The sequence below is a fragment of the Saccostrea cucullata genome, unplaced genomic scaffold (assembly GCF_032062105.1).
Source record: "Saccostrea cucullata isolate Sc308-1 unplaced genomic scaffold, CSIRO_AGI_Scuc_v1 ctg64, whole genome shotgun sequence".
In the NCBI taxonomy this organism is placed as follows: Eukaryota; Metazoa; Mollusca; class Bivalvia; order Ostreida; family Ostreidae; genus Saccostrea; species Saccostrea cuccullata.
The window spans coordinates 377,789-396,325 of NW_026937285.1; the positions used below are offsets into that span (position 1 = coordinate 377,789).

An 18,537-nucleotide genomic window follows, 5' to 3' on the forward strand; every position below is an offset into this window, starting at 1 on the left:
TTTCAGTATTGCCTAATAAATTTCGCATGAATTTTTTTTATCATTATATCCTGAAAAAATATTTATGAGTTGGTCGATTTTGAGAACCTACAGTTACATTCAATGAGGTTAATTAACCAGAAATTAATTTGTTTGACTAAAGTATAAATTTTTCTATCGTCAACTTCCCTCATCCTTGTCCTTATCACCTTTATATGTTTATAAATCAAGTGTCCCAGTTGATTCGATACGCAAAAACATTGCTATTCTAAAATGAGGCAAGTTATTGACAAACAAGTTGATTAAACAAGGATGTGAACAGTCTCGTTTAAAGCAATCATTTCGCGAGTTCTATATATGGTAGGTACAAATACCTTGTCAGCAAATACAATCTATCATGCTGATGTTTGTCCATACTAATTGTTAGGCCCGTATTTTACGTACTTAAGGTCAGATGACACGTTCCTCAAAAATATATAATTTTTTCCAGCAAGAATTTATCATTGAAGTTTGATTTGTCTACACCTTACACTCGGTGTACACTTTTCCATAATCAAGTGCAAAAGTGTACACTTTAGGTGTACACCTTCTACACCTTGTGCACGGCATGTGTAGGGAATTGCACCAAAAATTCAATATAGCTGACAAATGCCGAGACGGTAAAACTTCAGAATTTCTTTATCTGTCAAGAATTTGATAAGTTGATAGTGATAAATTGTTTATAGTAATTTAGTGCATTTAATGGAAAATCAAAACACTTCATATTTTGTAAAATTAAAAATAAGCAATTTTTTCAAGTTTGGGTGATAAAGTCTCTAGATTTTTTTGATTATGGCTAGATATTTCATTTTCCCCGTAAAATAGTGGACATTAATCTTTTCAAGTTTAAATATATATCCGGAACATACGAGTCTCACCATGCGGTGTTTTTGTCATTACTCTAAAAATCTCGTTTTCGCGCGAGATGTTACTGTTTACAAAATAGCAATATGGCTGGAGCACCCAAACGAGCAAAAACTGACTTTTCAGACACTGATAGACAAGATTCTGAAGATAGTTCGAACAATATACAACAAAAATTTTCTAACTCAGGGAGTTTAAAATCAAACAGACACTTGTCTGTTGCTTGTCAAGGCAAAATGCCGCAGTGTTCGTTGCCAGAAGTAGTATCTGAGTGGACAAGAGGGCATATCAATGGTCTTCATATTGATGTATTCTTTCAACCATTGGTTAATCCATTGCATTTAGTAACTAGTCCATTGCAGGTGGAGGGGTTAGGTATGCGTGTTAGTGCGTATGATGTCGAAAAAATCCAAAATCGTTTGAAGGCACAGGAAAGAAAGGTCACCCTATTAGCAGATTATGTTAAAAGAAGTGCATTCATGGATTTAATTCAGAATTTAAACTATTCATCTTTTGAGGAATTGAACATCGATTCTCTCATGAAGCTGGATTCTTGTAATGAACAAAGTTTTATCCCTAAAAGTCTACCTAGTGATCTTGATGCATGGTTTCAAAGGTATAAATATACACTATACTGTTTATGTACTGTACATTGTATGTTTACATAATTGGTGTATTCATAATTTAGTACATCAACAAGGTTTGAAGTTGTTGGCGTAGTCATAAATTAGCACTATATACACATGCCCGTGTGGTGTAATATATTAATAAGTGGTATGTTAGTGAATTAGCGCATCACTGTCCACGCTAAAGCCTCTAAAATGTGAAGCTCACTTTTTTTTGTACACATACATGTAGAGTATTTCATTCTTTTTGTTGAAGATTTTATAGTAACTGTATTTGTTGTTGATAAGTTTCTTAGACTGTCATGACTTTCATAACATTTCAAACAAACCTTAGCAGGTGGTGTAAATAAATTCAGTCTGATTTATAAATTAATTTTATATAATTTATCATGTTTATAAATATCTTCTCTTAGTGACCAAGAGTTCAAATGAAAGCTTAAAATATTTTCACAAAAAAGCAATTACCAGATTTGCATTCTTTTTATTGTAGGTTTAATGTTTATGGAAAAAATTTCATATTTGTTTTGTCAAGAATGGTAGAAAATGTAATTCACGGCATTCCAAACTTGCAAGGCCATTATCAGCATTTGTTTGACTCATTGCTGAAGATGTTTGGTATGCAGAGTGGAATAAGGTAAAAACTTTTATTTCAAAAAAATAATGAACAAACAACCAAGCACATTCAAATACTCAGAAGCATACAGGTTGCCTGCACACATTTCATCAATTTGTATGATATTTCATTTATTTACTGTAGTCAAGGGCCAGGTCTTTCCGAACAAACACTGAAGATTGGAAACTTTGACATTAAAGGTAAACCAGACATGATTTATGCTCATCACAAGATTGATTATGTGGACAGGAAGTTGGAGAAACCTCGCATAGTGGCAGTTTGTGAGGTAACTAGTGTAAACGTCGAACTTCTTACATGTATTCTGATTGGTACAGTCATTCTGCTTGGTTTAATGATTAAATCTGTTGGCTATGGCACCCTGTGACTCTATATATTATATATATACTTATAAAAAATTCTGCATAGCTTTACCTCTTTTTTTCCCCCATAATTGACATCTGATTATTGATCTCTGTCATTTTTGTAGGTGATGAAAGAAAAACCTGTGATGGTGAACAGTACTACATCACAGGACACCATCAAAATAACAGGAATATCAGCTGATTCAGATATGGAAAGCCCATTTGATATATCAACAACTGATAACTTAGAACAAAGTCCCAGCAGACCTATTCACTTATCTCAGGCTCTGATTGGACGACACTGTGGGAAGCTCCTATTAAGCTACACTCAGTCTATGGGGCATAATTTCATAAATGGCATTGTTATTCAACAGACTCAAGTAAGTATGAGAGATATCATTTGGATACCATTTTATTAATAGTGTTGTTGTCCAACAAACTGAAATAAGTATGAGGGAGGGATATCCCAATGACATACATGTGACAGAACTGAACAATCACAACTGGAGATTTGAAATTTTTCAGCTGGAGTTTGGGTCTCAAAGCTGGAGATTTTTTATCGACATTTTTTCAAATCGCGAAAAGACCATCCAACCCCCTGGAAAATGCTGTCTCCCTCTTTATTACTTAAAATAATATTTTTTTCATAAAGGTTAGCTTTAAAATAATATGTTTAAATTTTTAATCAAATGATCAGAAATGAAATCAAAATTAAATTAATTCATTGAAATTGATTAAGAGGTAATATCATCATTAAAACATTGAATTAAATTTTATTTTTTATTTGGTATTGATACATCAACCAGTAAGTGAAGTAAAACATGCATAGATCTTATATTTCATTATGCCATTAATTTCTTTTTAAATAGAATATGAAAAGATAAAATTAATTTCTCTAAAAAATACATTAAAGTAGAGTGAAGTATATTTTTTTGCAGTAAGTGAAGTAAAACATAAGTTTTATGTAACATATTTTATGTCAGTAATTTTTTTTTAATAGAATATTAAAGAGATTTAAAGAAATTAATTTCTCTAAAAATACAACAAAGTGAAAGTAGAGTCAAGTATATTTTTTAGCAACACCCTGTAGTTTGATCTATTTTTAACTAGATCTAAAGTCAAACGTGTTACCCCTAACTGTATCTTTTAATGACCACTGCACCATTATATAAATCAGCAAAAAAAAAAAAACAACCGTCGATCGTCTTTACGTTCATGTATAGAAAGCTTTCACACTCACCGGTTCACTAATCTCCTTATTGTTTGTTTGATACTCAAATTAGAGTCATTTATCATAAAAAGTTTCGTTATTTCTGTCTCGCAAGCACACACCTATACTCGCAAGCATGTATCGTCTGTCGTTTGTTGTTTTCAAGTAAGTTATATCGGACGCAAGCTTTATTGACCTCAAGTTAATTGATCTCTTTATAAAATTTGACGTTTTGAGAATCTACGGTGAACCGTACGCACATAATTTCCACGCATGTGGCATTACCGTTGTGTTACACGTTGTCACGTGTGTTGCTAAGGCTCAGGGTAATCGAACAGATTGTTAACTGCATCTAAACCAATCAGATTTTAGTATTTAACATGAAAGTATAATAATAGAAGATGGCAATTGGGTATTTTAGCAACTAATTACAATGGGTGTTTTGCATTCAGCAATTCAGCAATAAAACATCGATGGTCATTTATCAAGTTGATGAGCACTAATTTTTACAAACGAATTATACGACCTCATGTTGATTACTACGAAGCCTACTGCTGTGAAAATTTATTGCACTGCCGTTGTTATCTCAATGTATTGTCATTCTAAGCAATTATAAGAAACATGATAAAAAGTTATGCAAAATATATTTAATTTGAAGAATTATTTTAAACACGGAAGATTTAAAAATAAATCGGGAGGGGCGGAAGGGGGGTTAAAAATCAGGAGATTTTGCCTCCCGCCGGAAGAATCACATGTATGCAATGATTTCTAGATTATATTTATCTATCTCTGACTGAGGAAAGTATAGGGGACTGTAGGTTTCTTTTGTTTCTATTGTCCGTCTGAATAGCTGTCTTGTCAGTTTGGCTCACTTGGATTTCTGCACTTTTTATAACATTTATAAACTATTTTTGAAAAAAAAAATTAATGAAAGCAAACTGTGAAAGAAACCATTTTCAGTTGAAAAACAGGACTTCATTTACTTGCTCAGATTATGTACATATGGTTATGTACTTTAGCGGTTAACCGGGTTTGATCACCGGTGGTCAGATAGCTCAGTCAGTAGAGCACCTGAACTGAGTTTCAGGGGGCCCGGGCTCGAATCCTGGTCTGGTCCGCCGCATTTTTACACCTATGCCCTCCATTCACGTAAACACTAGAGGTTCTGATTCTTTTATATACTGAATAATTTTGCTTGTTAGCCTGTCCTTATGAATGTTTGTGGAATTGTCTTTAGATGATAATATATATATAACACATTTGTAACAAAGTTCCAGGGACATCTGATTTTGCTTCATTATTTATAATGTAATTTTTTATATCTGTTAGCTTCACAATATATTTAAGATTCACAGGGAATTAAAATCACTTAGCTATAGGTGTCAGTTCTTTCTAAGCATGTTGGCTATAAGCATGCTTTACTGTATATTCCTGTGTGCCTACTTCTATATTCATGTGTGCCTACAATTTCCACACCTGTTTTCTTAATATTTCAATATCTTACAGGTTACCATAACAGAACTCAGGATGTCAGAAACACAGTATCAGAATATAATGGATGGAAAATGCACTCACAGTGATGGAAAAAGACCTGCCTTTGTGTACACCAGGTCATATGATTTTCTGATTAAGAAAGACTTACAGATATTGATTGATCTCTTTATAAAATTTGGTCTGGATCAGGAACAGTGAATAAAAAGAGATTTTAGGGATAACCCGAGAAAATATCTATGTGACTCTGAAAATGAATGGGGAAAAAAGATTTTTTTCAGTACACTTGTTTCAACTTCCTGAGTAGTCTTTTAAAATTGGACAATTGGATATGATTGATTTTAAATAAGAATTCAATAATAATATATTTGTTGAAGTACAATGATCTGAAACATGTCAGTCTAGATGCTTTCATGTACGTTTTCTCATCTGTTTCATGTTTTTCACTACAGTTTCCAATTTGCATTCAATATTTGTAAATTCCTTTTTATAAGTTGTATGTGAGAACTATTTCATTGTAAACAACATATGAGGAGTTTTGTAATAAATTGTTATACTGATTATAATTTGAACTTTTTTTTATTATGTTTACTACAAAGTTGGTGGGGTTTTGTGTTTGTTATGACCCCCCTGACATCTATAAAGCAATTAACTCAGTTAATAAAATTTATGCACAGGTTGGTATTGGAGGTGTTCAACTGTGACATTATTTTCTGACCCTGACCTTCCTGGTGACTTTGAACTCTTGATTTCCTGTTTTGCACTGAGTTAAATTTGGAAGCAGGTATTCAATTAAAAAAAAATAATAATAATAAAACATGAAAACTAATACAATTGATAGGAACTGGTTAACTGTGTCATTTTTTCAGGCTGACTTCTCCTATGACTTTGACCCTACTGTTTTTTGTGATTTTGTGTGTGACATTAAAAAAATCAAGGGAGCCATAGTAATTTTACATCAACAGATAGGAAATTCTGGAATTCTGAGGTTTGGGCAAAAGGTCATGGTGGTAATAAAACATGATGTGTTTGTGAAACATTAATACCGTGATATGGCAGGTCATTGCAATGGTTAATGTTTTTCAAATGCAAATCAAACTCCAAAGTAAAAAAAAATGTTCGTTTCAAAAAAGTCTTTTCAATAGGAATACTTAAACCTGTGAAATATGAAAATTTTAGCATGTACCAGTCATTCGAAAGTTATGGTTCTGTCACAAGAATATAATACAATAAAACTCGGTTATAGCAAAGTCACTGGGACCTGGAAAATTACTTCGCTATATCTGTAATTCTTTATATCCATATTAGGAATTCGTTAATTTTGTGTAGTTAGGGATCCTAGATAACTTCGCTATATCTGTGAATTCGCAATATCTGTATTCTTACTAAACAAGTTTTTCTGTAGTGAAATATAAAAGCATCGCAAAAGTTAGAGCCAATCTTAATGAAAGTTTCTTGAAAGAGGGTCAAACTCCAATGTCAAAGGGTCAAAATTGTTTGTAGGCAAGGGAAGGTCTAGCCTAAAGAAATAAACTCGTTTAATCTTAAAGCCATAACTTCAGCTAATCAAAACTCATGGTCAAAGTTAATTTTTAGGCCAAAATTAATGTTTGTTTACACAAAGGAAATAGCTTATTACAAGGATTTCACAGATGAAGTAAAAAAGATGATTGATGGTAAGATGAAAAGTTCAAACAGTAATCGTTCAAAAGATTTGTTCAAGGTTAAAGTGTACTGAAATTGAACAAAAGTGGGCCAAATTTCAAGGTCAAGAGGTCAAATATATTGGCACTCAAAGAAAGGTAGTGTGACAAGAAATACACGTGAAGTACAAAAACCAAAGCTTCAGCTTTTCAAAAATTATGGGCAAGGTAAAAGTTTTTTATGGACAAACAGATAGACGGACTGAAGGACAGGCCTTGTCATTAAACATCCAGTGTTGTCTCACAGAAAAAGTTGTTTTAAACCCTTCAAGTCAAACATGCTGAACACGAGAAAGCTTTCGAGAAAGCCTTCTTTTGCAGCAAAACATATACTTTATACAGGGCACAATGTAAACCATGTCACCACCGATCAAGGCCATGACAACACCAATGATCACAATCAGTATGATAGAAGAACAGTATCCCTCAACATCTTGGATTAGAGTTTATACAGACGGATCAGCCAAAAATGCAACAACAGAAGGCGGAGCGGGTATCTACATCGAATACCCTAACGGAGAAAAACAGTCAGAGGCAATACCAACAGGCCTTCATTGTTCCAACTACAAAGCCGGAGAAGAAGCCATCACCCATGCAGTACGCTCCATCAGAGACAAGACCAACAAAACAACTTGACATATGCCCTATCTGTATTGCAAGCCATTAACAACGGTAAACTCCCCGAACTTGAACAAGATCTACACAACATCGAAAGCCTTCAAACAGCATTACAATGGATACCATCTCACTGCGGAATCAAGGGAAACGAAAATGCTGATCTGATAGCAAAGGAGGGAGCCAAACAACAGCAATATGAAAACCAAGTAAGCTTCTCAGAGATGAAAACCATCATCACATCACTACACAGAACCCCTTAACAACAAGACAGCTATCACCAACTGGCTAGACCTGAGCAGACGACCATCTTCAGACTTAGGACAGGACACAACAGACTCAACCAACATCTGCATAGAGTCATGAAAGTCATACCATCCCCGATGTGTCCATGTGGAGAAGCTGAGCAGAATACAGAACACCTCCTACAACACTGCAGAATACACCAGGCACTGAGAAACAACACATGGCCAACACCAACAACGCTACAAGAGAAGCTTTATGGACCAGTGGAAGCCCTACAGAAGACCACCAGATTTGTAGAAGAGACTGGGATTCAAGTGTGATTAGGCGAACGAAAAGAAGAAGAAGACTGGGTGTTTTATTACTAAATTGGAAGTTCACATCTCACTGTCTTTACAAAGTACACTTTATTTTCAAACTTTTTATGACCGTAAAACTAACATGTTGTAATAAACTCCCAGTAGTTGTCTATGTATTTTGTTATAGTTATTTAAGGTTTGCTATAGCTTTAATGTTCATTTCATTATTGATCAATTTACAGTTTAATTCAAAACAGTTAAACATAATACCTGGTGACTCTAATTCCTAACTTTACACAGAAATGTAAGAAAAACTGCCTGCCCGATACGTATTGGAAGTTATTTTTTTTTATAGATACATTAATATTCTTAAATATCCGTTTCATAATGATTAATCGATATATTGACACAGCCCTACGGAAAGGACATACCGTATTCTATCTTGTTAATTTCTAAAACGATGTAAGTTATTGACAAACAAGTTGATGAAATAAGAATATCAGCAGTTTTGTTGAAAGTCATCATTTCGTAGGTTTTATGGTCACAACAATGACTTTGACACCAAAAATACAATCTATCATTAAGTCAAATGTTGAGGTTTTTGCCCCGAACATGACAAGGAGCACACGGCGGATGTGACCGGTTGGCAGAGGATGTTCTCTCCACCATGGCACCTGATCCAATCTATAAAGTTTTGGATGTTCGTGTTTTCTCCGCTCTAATTTTGTAATGTTTAAAGGATTTCGTTATTTCTACAAATTTCATTCTGACACATCACTTTCAAGTTCAAACCCATTGCAGAAGTACAATCTTCTTAAGAAATCATATATAAATAATATGATCTTCTTTTAATTGGATAAAAACATCTATAAAGATTTGAAAAAAAATATTTATTATTTGGTGCTAAACTAAAGTTCTAGTATATTTTCGAAAGCCGAATTACACTATAGAATTTATATAAATTAAACTTTCAGTATTGTCTCACAGAAAAAAAGTAGTTTTAAACCCTTCAAGTCAAACATGCTGAACACGAGAAAGCCTTCTTTTGCAGCAGAACAAATACTTTATACAGGACACAATATTAACCATGTCACCACCGATCAAGGCCATGACAACACCAATGATTACACAAATACCCATCGTCCCTATGGCTAGCGAAGACTGTCTGTCGTCTGGTGCTGATATCTTCTTCCTCATTGTCGAAGACAGGGACGATATGTTTACAGTGAGTATTTTCTTAATCTCTAGGACCTTCTGGTTTAGTTTCTCTCCTTCAATGTTAGTTATCTGACGTGTACAGAGGCATCCAGAATTAACTTCCGTTGTACAATGTGGCATTTTTGTAGTTGTGCCTTTGGAAAGATCTGTGTATGTTGTTTCGCCATTATGTGTCTCTGTAACTGTTTTCATACCATCAACTGAGGCTGTAGTTGTGTCTTTCTGAGTCTGAAAAACCGTGGTCGTCTGACTGATGGAATGAATGACTGTTGTCGTGTCATCTGAAAGTTCTGCCAATGAAGAGGTAACGTCTAGGTTTTGAAAAGTTGTTGTTGAAGCGTCGATGAACATTTCCACTGAAGAAGTCTCTGCAATTGTTTCTGGAGGACATGGATACAAGTATGTGCTGGGCGGTAAAGCCGACTCCGTATGGTTTATATAAACTAAAAATATGCAATATAATTGTGTTAATACCGAAGGGTAAAGTAGATGGATATCGCTCTCTGACAGTCTATGTCCCCTTTCTAACATCAATACATGTATATGTAAAGTTTAAACTTAGAATTTTCATTTCCTTTATTAATTAAATTATCTTTGAAAGGCCAAATGAAAAACAGTTTCTGATTTTCCTATGTTTTCCAATAATGTAGAAAAGGGCATTTAGTATCTTCTGGAAATATCAGCACACCCCAGCCATTAAAAATAAAGCTTCTTTTACAACTTTCAAGAACATTTTCATTATTATTATTAAATCATATAACCCAAAGGTTGTGCTTTTTAACAAAAATAAAAAGATGACTTACACTGCAAGTTTTTGGCCATTTTTGAAGGGCTTTTCAGGTTATTTGAATGATGCCAAATTTTATGATAGCATAGTGCTTTAATTAGCAAAAACTCCGTCATTCTCAATAGACAACAGTTCCCAAAGGTCTTAGTGATATTTAAAGCTAAGCAGTTTTGATTTTTCAAATATTTTATCGGGCCAAAAAGTCCTACATAAACCCTACTTATTTTCAGTATAACAATCCCAATATCGTTTATCATCAGAGAAGAACATATAATTTTACATATGTTCTTTTTACGTACATTAGTCTCTATAATGAAGTACAATTTCTAATGTCAAGGTAATTTACCTTTATTAAAAGTACGGAGAAGAACCGTGGAGTCGATCGAAGAATTGACAAGGGTTACCACTCTTAAAAAAGTTTTACTTAGTAGTCATTTTTTACTTGAAATAATAAAGATAAGTAAAAGATAATTACTAAGCATTTACTTAAAATTTTAAATCAATTACTAAAATATATGTCAATTATTAAATTCAAATGTTTTACTTGATTTTTTTATTTTAAAGAATTGTTTTACTTAAACACTTAAAGGTTTTACTTAGTAATTTATATTTACTTAAATTTGTGTATATAAGTAATAACATTACTTGGCCTTTACCACTATTTACTATATAACTAATATCTTTTTGCCCCCGTAAACGAAGTTTTTTTCGTGTCCGTCTGTCTGTCTCTTTGTCTGTCTGTCTCCCTGTTTGTCCGCAAAAAAATTAACCTTGCCCATAACTTTTGATTTAGCGGAGCTATGACTTGTATATTTCACATGTCCATTCCTTTTGACAAGACCTTTCTTTGAGTATCGCCAAATTTGAACTCTTGACCTTGGAGTTTGACCCACTTTTACAAATCCCAACCAATTCTTTAGCCATATTTTTTAACAGTAAATACCAGGACATTAATACTTTACATATATATTCTTTGATGAAAGACCTTTCATTGGATACCAACAACCATGACCATTTGACTTTTACCTTCGAGATTTCATCCTTGTGAAAAAACTTTAACCTTGGCCATTTCTTTTGAACGATACGGGATTGGGCTTTCATAGTTACATACTAGTATATGTAATTCCTGTGAGAAGAGCAGTCATTGGATACCAAGAACTTTGACCCTCTGACATTGACCTTGGAGTTTGACCCACTTATAAAAAGCAAATCTTGACTTTAACTTTAAAAGGGTTAGGGTTAGTGCATTCATACTTTACAGATTTCATCCTTGTGACAAGACAATTTTTTGGGTACCACCAAATCTGACCCTTTGTCCTTGACCTTGGAGTTTGATCTACATTTAAAAATTGGTAACCTTGACCATAACGTATGAAGGGTTGGGGCTAGTGCTTTCATATTTCAGATATTTTTTTTTTTGTGGCAGGACCTTTCATTAGATACCAATAACATTGACCATTTGACCTTGACCTTTGAGATATCAAGAAATATCAATATATTGAATTTGCATATAAGGAAAGTTTAACCTTTGGTATGTTGCCATAAGGGGGGCATCAGTGTCTTGTTTAAATTGTATTTAATTGATTTACTTAAAACAATAATTTATTAACTGAATCAAGGAGAATTAAGAGCAGTTTCAATACAAATAATTACTTAAAAATGGTAGTCTACTCACTATCAGGATTGAATTCTTGAAATGTAATATATAATTTTGGCTTCCATATTAATTGTCTGTGAGGAGGAGTTATCTTTCTCCTAAATATTTCTTCATGTAAAAAAAAAAGTCATACTAATTAAAATGTTGTATTAAGTACTTGAAACTTTAAACCATTTTTAAAATGGTCCTTAAAAAGATACAACTTATTCAATTTATAAGGCTTTTGATGTTGGAATTAAATGTTTTATTGTTAAATATAATAAAACAATTACAAAGAAATTGGCAAAAGAAATAGAAAGTATTGTTACCGTTCAATGTAGATTTCATCTAACTGACTACTCAGAAAGCTCAATTAGACACTGTGATCAAGAAAACTGTGATTAGTCTTACATTATGTACTTTCATAGTTACATGTATCTCCTTTATCAGAGGATCGATACCTTGCAGTTTTTCTTGTAAATAATGTCGATTTTAGTAAATATGATAAGTATTTCATTTACTTAGCATTCTCTTAAGTAATAATATTCTAGATTTTACGTAATTTCAGAATTACATTTACTTAGTATTAATTTATAAAATCTAGTAAATAAAAAGCATATTATCTCTAAATTAAGTAATAATATTTTACTAAAAATGAGTAGTTCATTTAGTAATATAATTCCTATTAAGTATTGATACTTAGTAAATCATTTTATAAGTAAATGAATTCATCCTTATTACTAATTATGTTTACAATTACTAACCATGATAGTCATTTACTTGCTATTCTGACTAAATGGATTACTAATAATTACTAGTTTTTCTTAATCTAATATCTTATTTTAAAAACAACAAGTAAAACTTTTTTAAGAGTGACTGTCTCTGGAATTTCGATCATCGAGGTGCGTTCAGCTACACAATATTTATCCTTCGGAAAGTACGTAGCAACATAACACTGGATGTTGGAAAATGAACTGATCGCACACTCCGTCTGTGATGAAGTATTCAATTGAAGTCTTCTGTCACTTTTCTCCTCTACCTCTGAGAAGGGGTAGTGCTCCACACCTTTAATGAAATATATTGTGAAAACGAACAGTATTCAAGCTCAGGTGTCCATTTAACAATATAAAATTGAAGCAGAGCAAACACTGGCCTGCACAATATCAGAGGTAGGATCAGGTATCATGGAGGAGTGAGCATCCTCATTGACCGGTCACACCCGTCGTGTGTTCCTTGTCATGATTGGGAAATACCGTGAAAAATCCGACGCCAATTCTAATGGTAGAAATTTTTATTGCCACATTGGCATTGTAATCGTTTACATTTTCCCCTCAGTAAGTTATGATTTAAGTAAAGATTGGTTCAAATATTTCATCAAATTTAATGATATTAGTCTCCGAAAGAAGGTTAAGATTGTATCATTTGAAAATGATATAATTTTTGATAGATTATTTTTCATTTAGTTAAAAACAATCGCCAGTAACTTTAAAAAGCTAAGTAATTCAACTGAAACAGTATGAATAAAAGCTAGTGCATTGAAGAAAATTGAATTACTATTAATTGGTAACTGGGAGAAATCAGTTACAAAAATATTGAAAGCTGATTACTTATTTATCGTATGTTGAAATAAATAAATTTAAATTGATCCTTTTTTGTTAATGAATTTCTTTTTATTTGCTATTTGGATTTGTCTAAATTATACCAATTAAAGCAATTACCATTTGGTATTTCTCCCTGTGCCTCAAGACAAACAAATCCAAATGTGTGTCCCTCACAAGATGTAGCATAAAGCATAAGTTTATCACCCGGGTGTGCAGCAGACATGTTTAAAACGGCGCACTGTTTTTCAAGCCAGTTTTGTCCGGAAATTGTCATTGTGGTTTCATGGCAATTATATTTTCTTTCTGCGTACCATCTTTCGCTGCTCTGATGTTTTATCAGTCCTAACCACACATCATCAGTAACTGACCTGTGCAATAATGAATTCTTGAGATTCAATAAGTAAAACATCTTGCAGATACATGTATTCTTTAAATAGAAAGAAAAAGACCAGTGAGGTGCTTAAATGCAGTTTTAAAATCAATACTCATGGAATTGATGAAAGATCAATTGGCTGCATGTAGTTAAGATTGTGCTTTTACCATCCTTTCCTCGTGGCTTTTGTCTTTATATACCAGTTCATAAGGTTCCATCTGTTGTACAGAAGTACGTTACCCATTGACTTGCAAACATCTCTCGCGCCCAACCACGTCTTACGTTCAGAAAACACAACATAATCATTTGTCCACTTGAAGCCCATGTAAACTAAAATAAAAGTTTCCTATGTAGACCTTCAACTTTAATGAATTTTTGCAGATTTTGAATTGTTAAGTCCTTTACGTCTCATTTAAAATGACACGATAATTTTAGGGACCTGGCAATATTTATCACTGCAAAGTAATATGAGACAATATACATTAATATTTTTTCTTTAATATATTGGACCTTTTTTGACAGTAGTCCCAATCTGGAAGTAAATATTACCGTCTTCGAGGTTTTAGGGGGGGGGGAATAAGATCTCATTTTATATTACTTCATAGAACTAATTACTCTGCACCACCCTAGCCTTAGCTCAAGATCGAAACAATTTGAAGTTTACTCAATTTCAGGATGACTGCCCCTCACTGTTAGTAGGAACGGTACTAAACTTTCTTTCTAAATTTAAATTCAAACGCTATTTAAGGCATTTCAATAAAGCAAATTGTTTTTTGAGAAATTGTTGATCAATAGCGAGTCTATCCAATTTTACCTGGTTTGGTAAATCTATAGCCCTTGACAAAATTTGGTCCTACAAAAGTAATAAAACAATTTGCAATGGATGTTTGAATATGGATAAAGAACAGATACATTGTAACTTCAAGAAATATTTTGTTATAGATTTTGATTTCTGAACCCATAAAAACTTTTTTGAGTTTTAGATAATTTTGTATCAAATGAGTGTATGTATTCATATGAAGCAGAATTTGTCTAAAATCTTTCATATCCACGATTGTAACGCAACAGTTGTTTTTGCGTTAATTTAGTCAAGATAATTTCGTGGATTTACACATATTTAGTACAAGAAATATACGAAGGTTGATCCAACAGTAATGTCACATTGTCCATACTCCATACAGTATCTTTTAAAACCTATTAAATTAACTTTGAGATTTTGGTTCAAGGATATTGAATTAAATGATAAGCAGAGGACAGGAAGACCGAAAGATGAGAGGTAACGTTGAACTGGTGTCTGATGTTGTCAAAAGACATGCGTGTATCTGTTATGTATTGGATAAGAAGACTTTGTCTTATTATACTGTTCAAAGAATTTTGACAAAGATTTTTTTAATGAAAAGAGTGAGTGTACGATGGGTACCAAAGATTTTTAAAGAACATAAATTAATGAACGAGTCCGTGATTTTCAAATATTTTTATTTGGAAAACGTTTGGATGTACATGTATGTCGGCGCGTATCCATTATATGACGTTATTTAGATGCGGCGACTACCAAAATCGCACTTTGTATATTTTGTATATAATACGATATTTTTGAAAATATAATTCATGTTGAACTGAAATTTTGAGATCTGATTTGAAATGAATAAAACTTCCTCTATTTATAAATTTACGTCGACTTTTGGATCAACCCTCGAAGTTGAACATGAAATAGCTCTAAATAATATACGTGACTGAAAAGAATCTTCCAACTATTTGTGTGTTCTAATCCTCTCACCAAGGCTCAAGGATAAAACACAATTTGTTGGATAAAAGATCAGACCAGTCAAGAAATGTTGGTAATCGTACATATACAGACCGTTATGTAGATAAGTTAGAACAAAGGTAAGAAAAAATGTTCCGACGTTTCTAGGCGAAGTCATTGCTTTCAATATCAAGTTTTGGTGTCTACAATAAAAGAAGTTTTCGTTACTGAAATATTTTCACATGTTCTTTCTGTAAAATAACGAGTATTCGATTTCAGCAAAAACTCATAATTAATTTATTTTAAAAAGACGATTTAGTATGAAATAGGTGATTGTTATACCGGTACAATGCATCCGATTTGTTTCTTCATGCATTTGGGTTTTTTTTTTAATCCAGCAATCCAAACGCTTAAAAAAGTGTGCATTGCAGAGTTAATAGATAAACTTCTTCACTTCTCATTGTCTCTATTTATTGTAAAACATTTTGTAACATTTTAAACTATTTTTAAATACTTCAAGCTTTGGAATAATAAGTAAGTTTAAGTATTTTTTTTTAATCAAAGTATATAATTTTTTGCTTTTACTCGTAAAAACCAAATACAATAATAGTATAAGGAATAATCATGTTTATTAAATTCAGAAATCGAAAAATTACAATTTTTCTTCCTTAAGTTATCACAATCATATCATTTTTGACTTTTAGTTTCTTAAAAAAAATATAAATTGTAAATATTTTTTCTACTTACCTTCAATGTCCATCATAATTGCATAGATTTATTTTTTGAGAAATTCTTCCTTTAACTCTTTTACGGTCTCGGTCCAATTTGTTTTCATTTCACTTTAGTTATTGCATGAATCATGGAAATTAACATTCTCAGATTCATAGTGTTCAAATGATTGAATTCATAAAATACACACAATGTGATACACTATCTTGATTTTGCTTTGATTTAGATTGATTTTTCGTAAAGTATATTGTTATAATATATACTCAAGACATAAAATTTGTTGCAGTAACAATGAAGGAATAATGAATATATGTAACGGAATAAGGAAATTAATTGATATTGTATTGATTGGTTGATAGCCCATGGAAACAAAATCACAATCAATATCTTATATGCATATCTTGAAAAAAATTAAATCAAGTAATTTACATACGATTTAATAAGATGGTAAGACTTTTTGTCATCCATTCTGATTTTAACAAATCTTGGCAAAGAAGTATGTAATGCCAACATACTCAGTTCGTAATTTTCTGAGTTCGTATTTTTTTGAATAAACAATATTGCCATAGTTATTAATTTTGACTATAAACCTTGTACATATTTTTTTTTTATCAAGGTTATCACTTTGTCTAATAATTCTAAGTATGACGATTGATTTATTGATTGTATATTATTAAATTATTATTATTATACGATAACATTTCAGCCATATTGCGGCGGAAGGTTGATGATAATTATTTAATCATTTAACTGTATGACAAAAATGACGTAGACAACTTTTTTGTAAACTTCTCTTATTTATGCAGACAATAATTTACACCCATTCATATGGTTTTTATATATTCTTAACTGATTTAATACGAAAGAGAATGCTGTGAATACAATCAATTTTTTAATCAAGGCAAACGGTTGCTAAATAAGTTGATGTTATTTGGATTTCAACATTAACATCAACATCAACATTCAAGTCAGCATCTTGCAAAGCTAAGGTCATTATAATGATTGTATCTATATATAAATACAACCTATCATTAGTTCGTGGCATGTTTCATACCATTTGCTAGGCAATTACTTTTATATGCTTAATGTAACCCTTCTACCAGATCAATACATAGGGTTCATGGCGAGCGAATAGCATGCTTCCTCATCATAGGCATCTGATCTCACCTCTGGCTCTAGTGTTTCCATGTTTTGTCATGTTAATGATTTATTTGCCAAATCAATGTACTTTAGCTCCACCTTTTACACAAAAGAACATGAGAACAACACAAAGTTTAAAGTGTGTACTTTAATATAAGCTGATTTAAGCAAGTACCACCTGAAAAGAAAACATAACAATAAAACATTAACTAGCTGTTTGAAACATATATCTGTGCCCAACCATTTCTTAATCGACCAAATAGTATAAGGAATAATCATGGTTATTAAATTCAGAAATCGAAAAATTACAATTTTTCTTCCTTAAGTTATCACAATCATATCATTTTTGACTTTTAGTTTCTTAAAAAAAAATATAAATTGTAAATATTTTTTCTACTTACCTTCAATGTCCATCATAATTGCATAGATTTCTTTGTTGAGGAATTCTTCCTTTAACTCTTTTACGGTCTCGGTCCAATTTGTTTTCATTTCATTTTAGTTATTGCATGAATCATGGAAATTAACATTCTCAGATTCATAGTGTTCAAATGATTGAATTCATAAAATACACGCAATGTGATACACTATCTTGATTTTGCTTTGATTTAGATTGATTTTTCGTAAAGTATATTGTTATAATATATACTCAAGACATAAAATTTGTTGCAGTAACAATGAAGGAATAATGAATGTATGTAACGGAATAAGGAAATTAATTGATATTTTATTGATTTGTTGATAGCCCATGGAAACAAAATCACAATCAATATCTTATATGCATATCTTGAAAAAAATTAAATCAAGTAATTTACATACGATTTAATAAGATGGTAAGACTTTTTGTCATCCATTCTAATTTTAACAAATCTTGGCAAAGAAGTATGTAATGCCAACATACTCAGTTCGTAATTTTCTGAGTTCGTATTTTTTTGAATAAACAATATTGCCATAGTTATTAATTTTGACTATAAACCTTGTACATATTTTTTTTTATCAAGGTTATCACTTTGTCTAATAATTCTAAGTATGACGATTGATTTATTGATTGTATATTATTAAATTATTATTATTATACGATAACATTTCAGCCATATTGCGGCGGAAGGTTGATGATAATTATTTAATTATTTAACTATATGACAAAAATGACGTAGACAACTTTTTTGTATACTTCTCTTATTTATGCAGACAATAATTTACATCCATTCATTTTGTTTTTATATATTCTTAACTGATTCAAATAGATAGAGAATGCTGTGAATACA

The 18,537-nt window shown here is 31.9% G+C and overlaps 2 protein-coding genes across 3 annotated transcripts; one reads left to right on the forward strand and one right to left on the reverse strand.

Moving 5' to 3' along the window:
* Positions 1 to 944: 944 nt before the first annotated feature.
* Positions 945 to 5,759, forward strand: LOC134247720 (uncharacterized). 2 transcript variants are annotated; one of them, XM_062730054.1, is made up of 5 exons: positions 945 to 1,498; positions 2,041 to 2,142; positions 2,266 to 2,407; positions 2,609 to 2,863; positions 5,200 to 5,759. In XM_062730054.1, exons 1-5 carry the CDS (start codon positions 969 to 971, stop codon positions 5,383 to 5,385), a joined length of 1,215 nt encoding a protein of 404 aa, XP_062586038.1. In that variant the 5' UTR covers positions 945 to 968; the 3' UTR covers positions 5,386 to 5,759. The 2 variants fall into 2 exon arrangements, with proteins under 2 accessions (XP_062586038.1, XP_062586037.1); XM_062730053.1 differs by having other exon boundaries at positions 1,999 to 2,142; positions 5,200 to 5,756.
* Positions 5,760 to 7,747: 1,988 nt separating this feature from the next.
* Positions 7,748 to 14,561, reverse strand: LOC134247708 (uncharacterized). The gene is made up of 6 exons (XM_062730038.1): positions 14,474 to 14,561; positions 13,827 to 13,989; positions 13,404 to 13,654; positions 12,563 to 12,750; positions 9,065 to 9,685; positions 7,748 to 7,927 (listed from the first exon to the last, which is right to left on the reverse strand). The coding sequence occupies exons 2-6, from the start codon at positions 13,982 to 13,984 to the stop codon at positions 7,748 to 7,750; spliced, it is 1,398 nt and encodes a 465-aa protein (XP_062586022.1). The 5' UTR covers positions 13,985 to 13,989; positions 14,474 to 14,561.
* Positions 14,562 to 18,537: the final 3,976 nt, after the last annotated feature.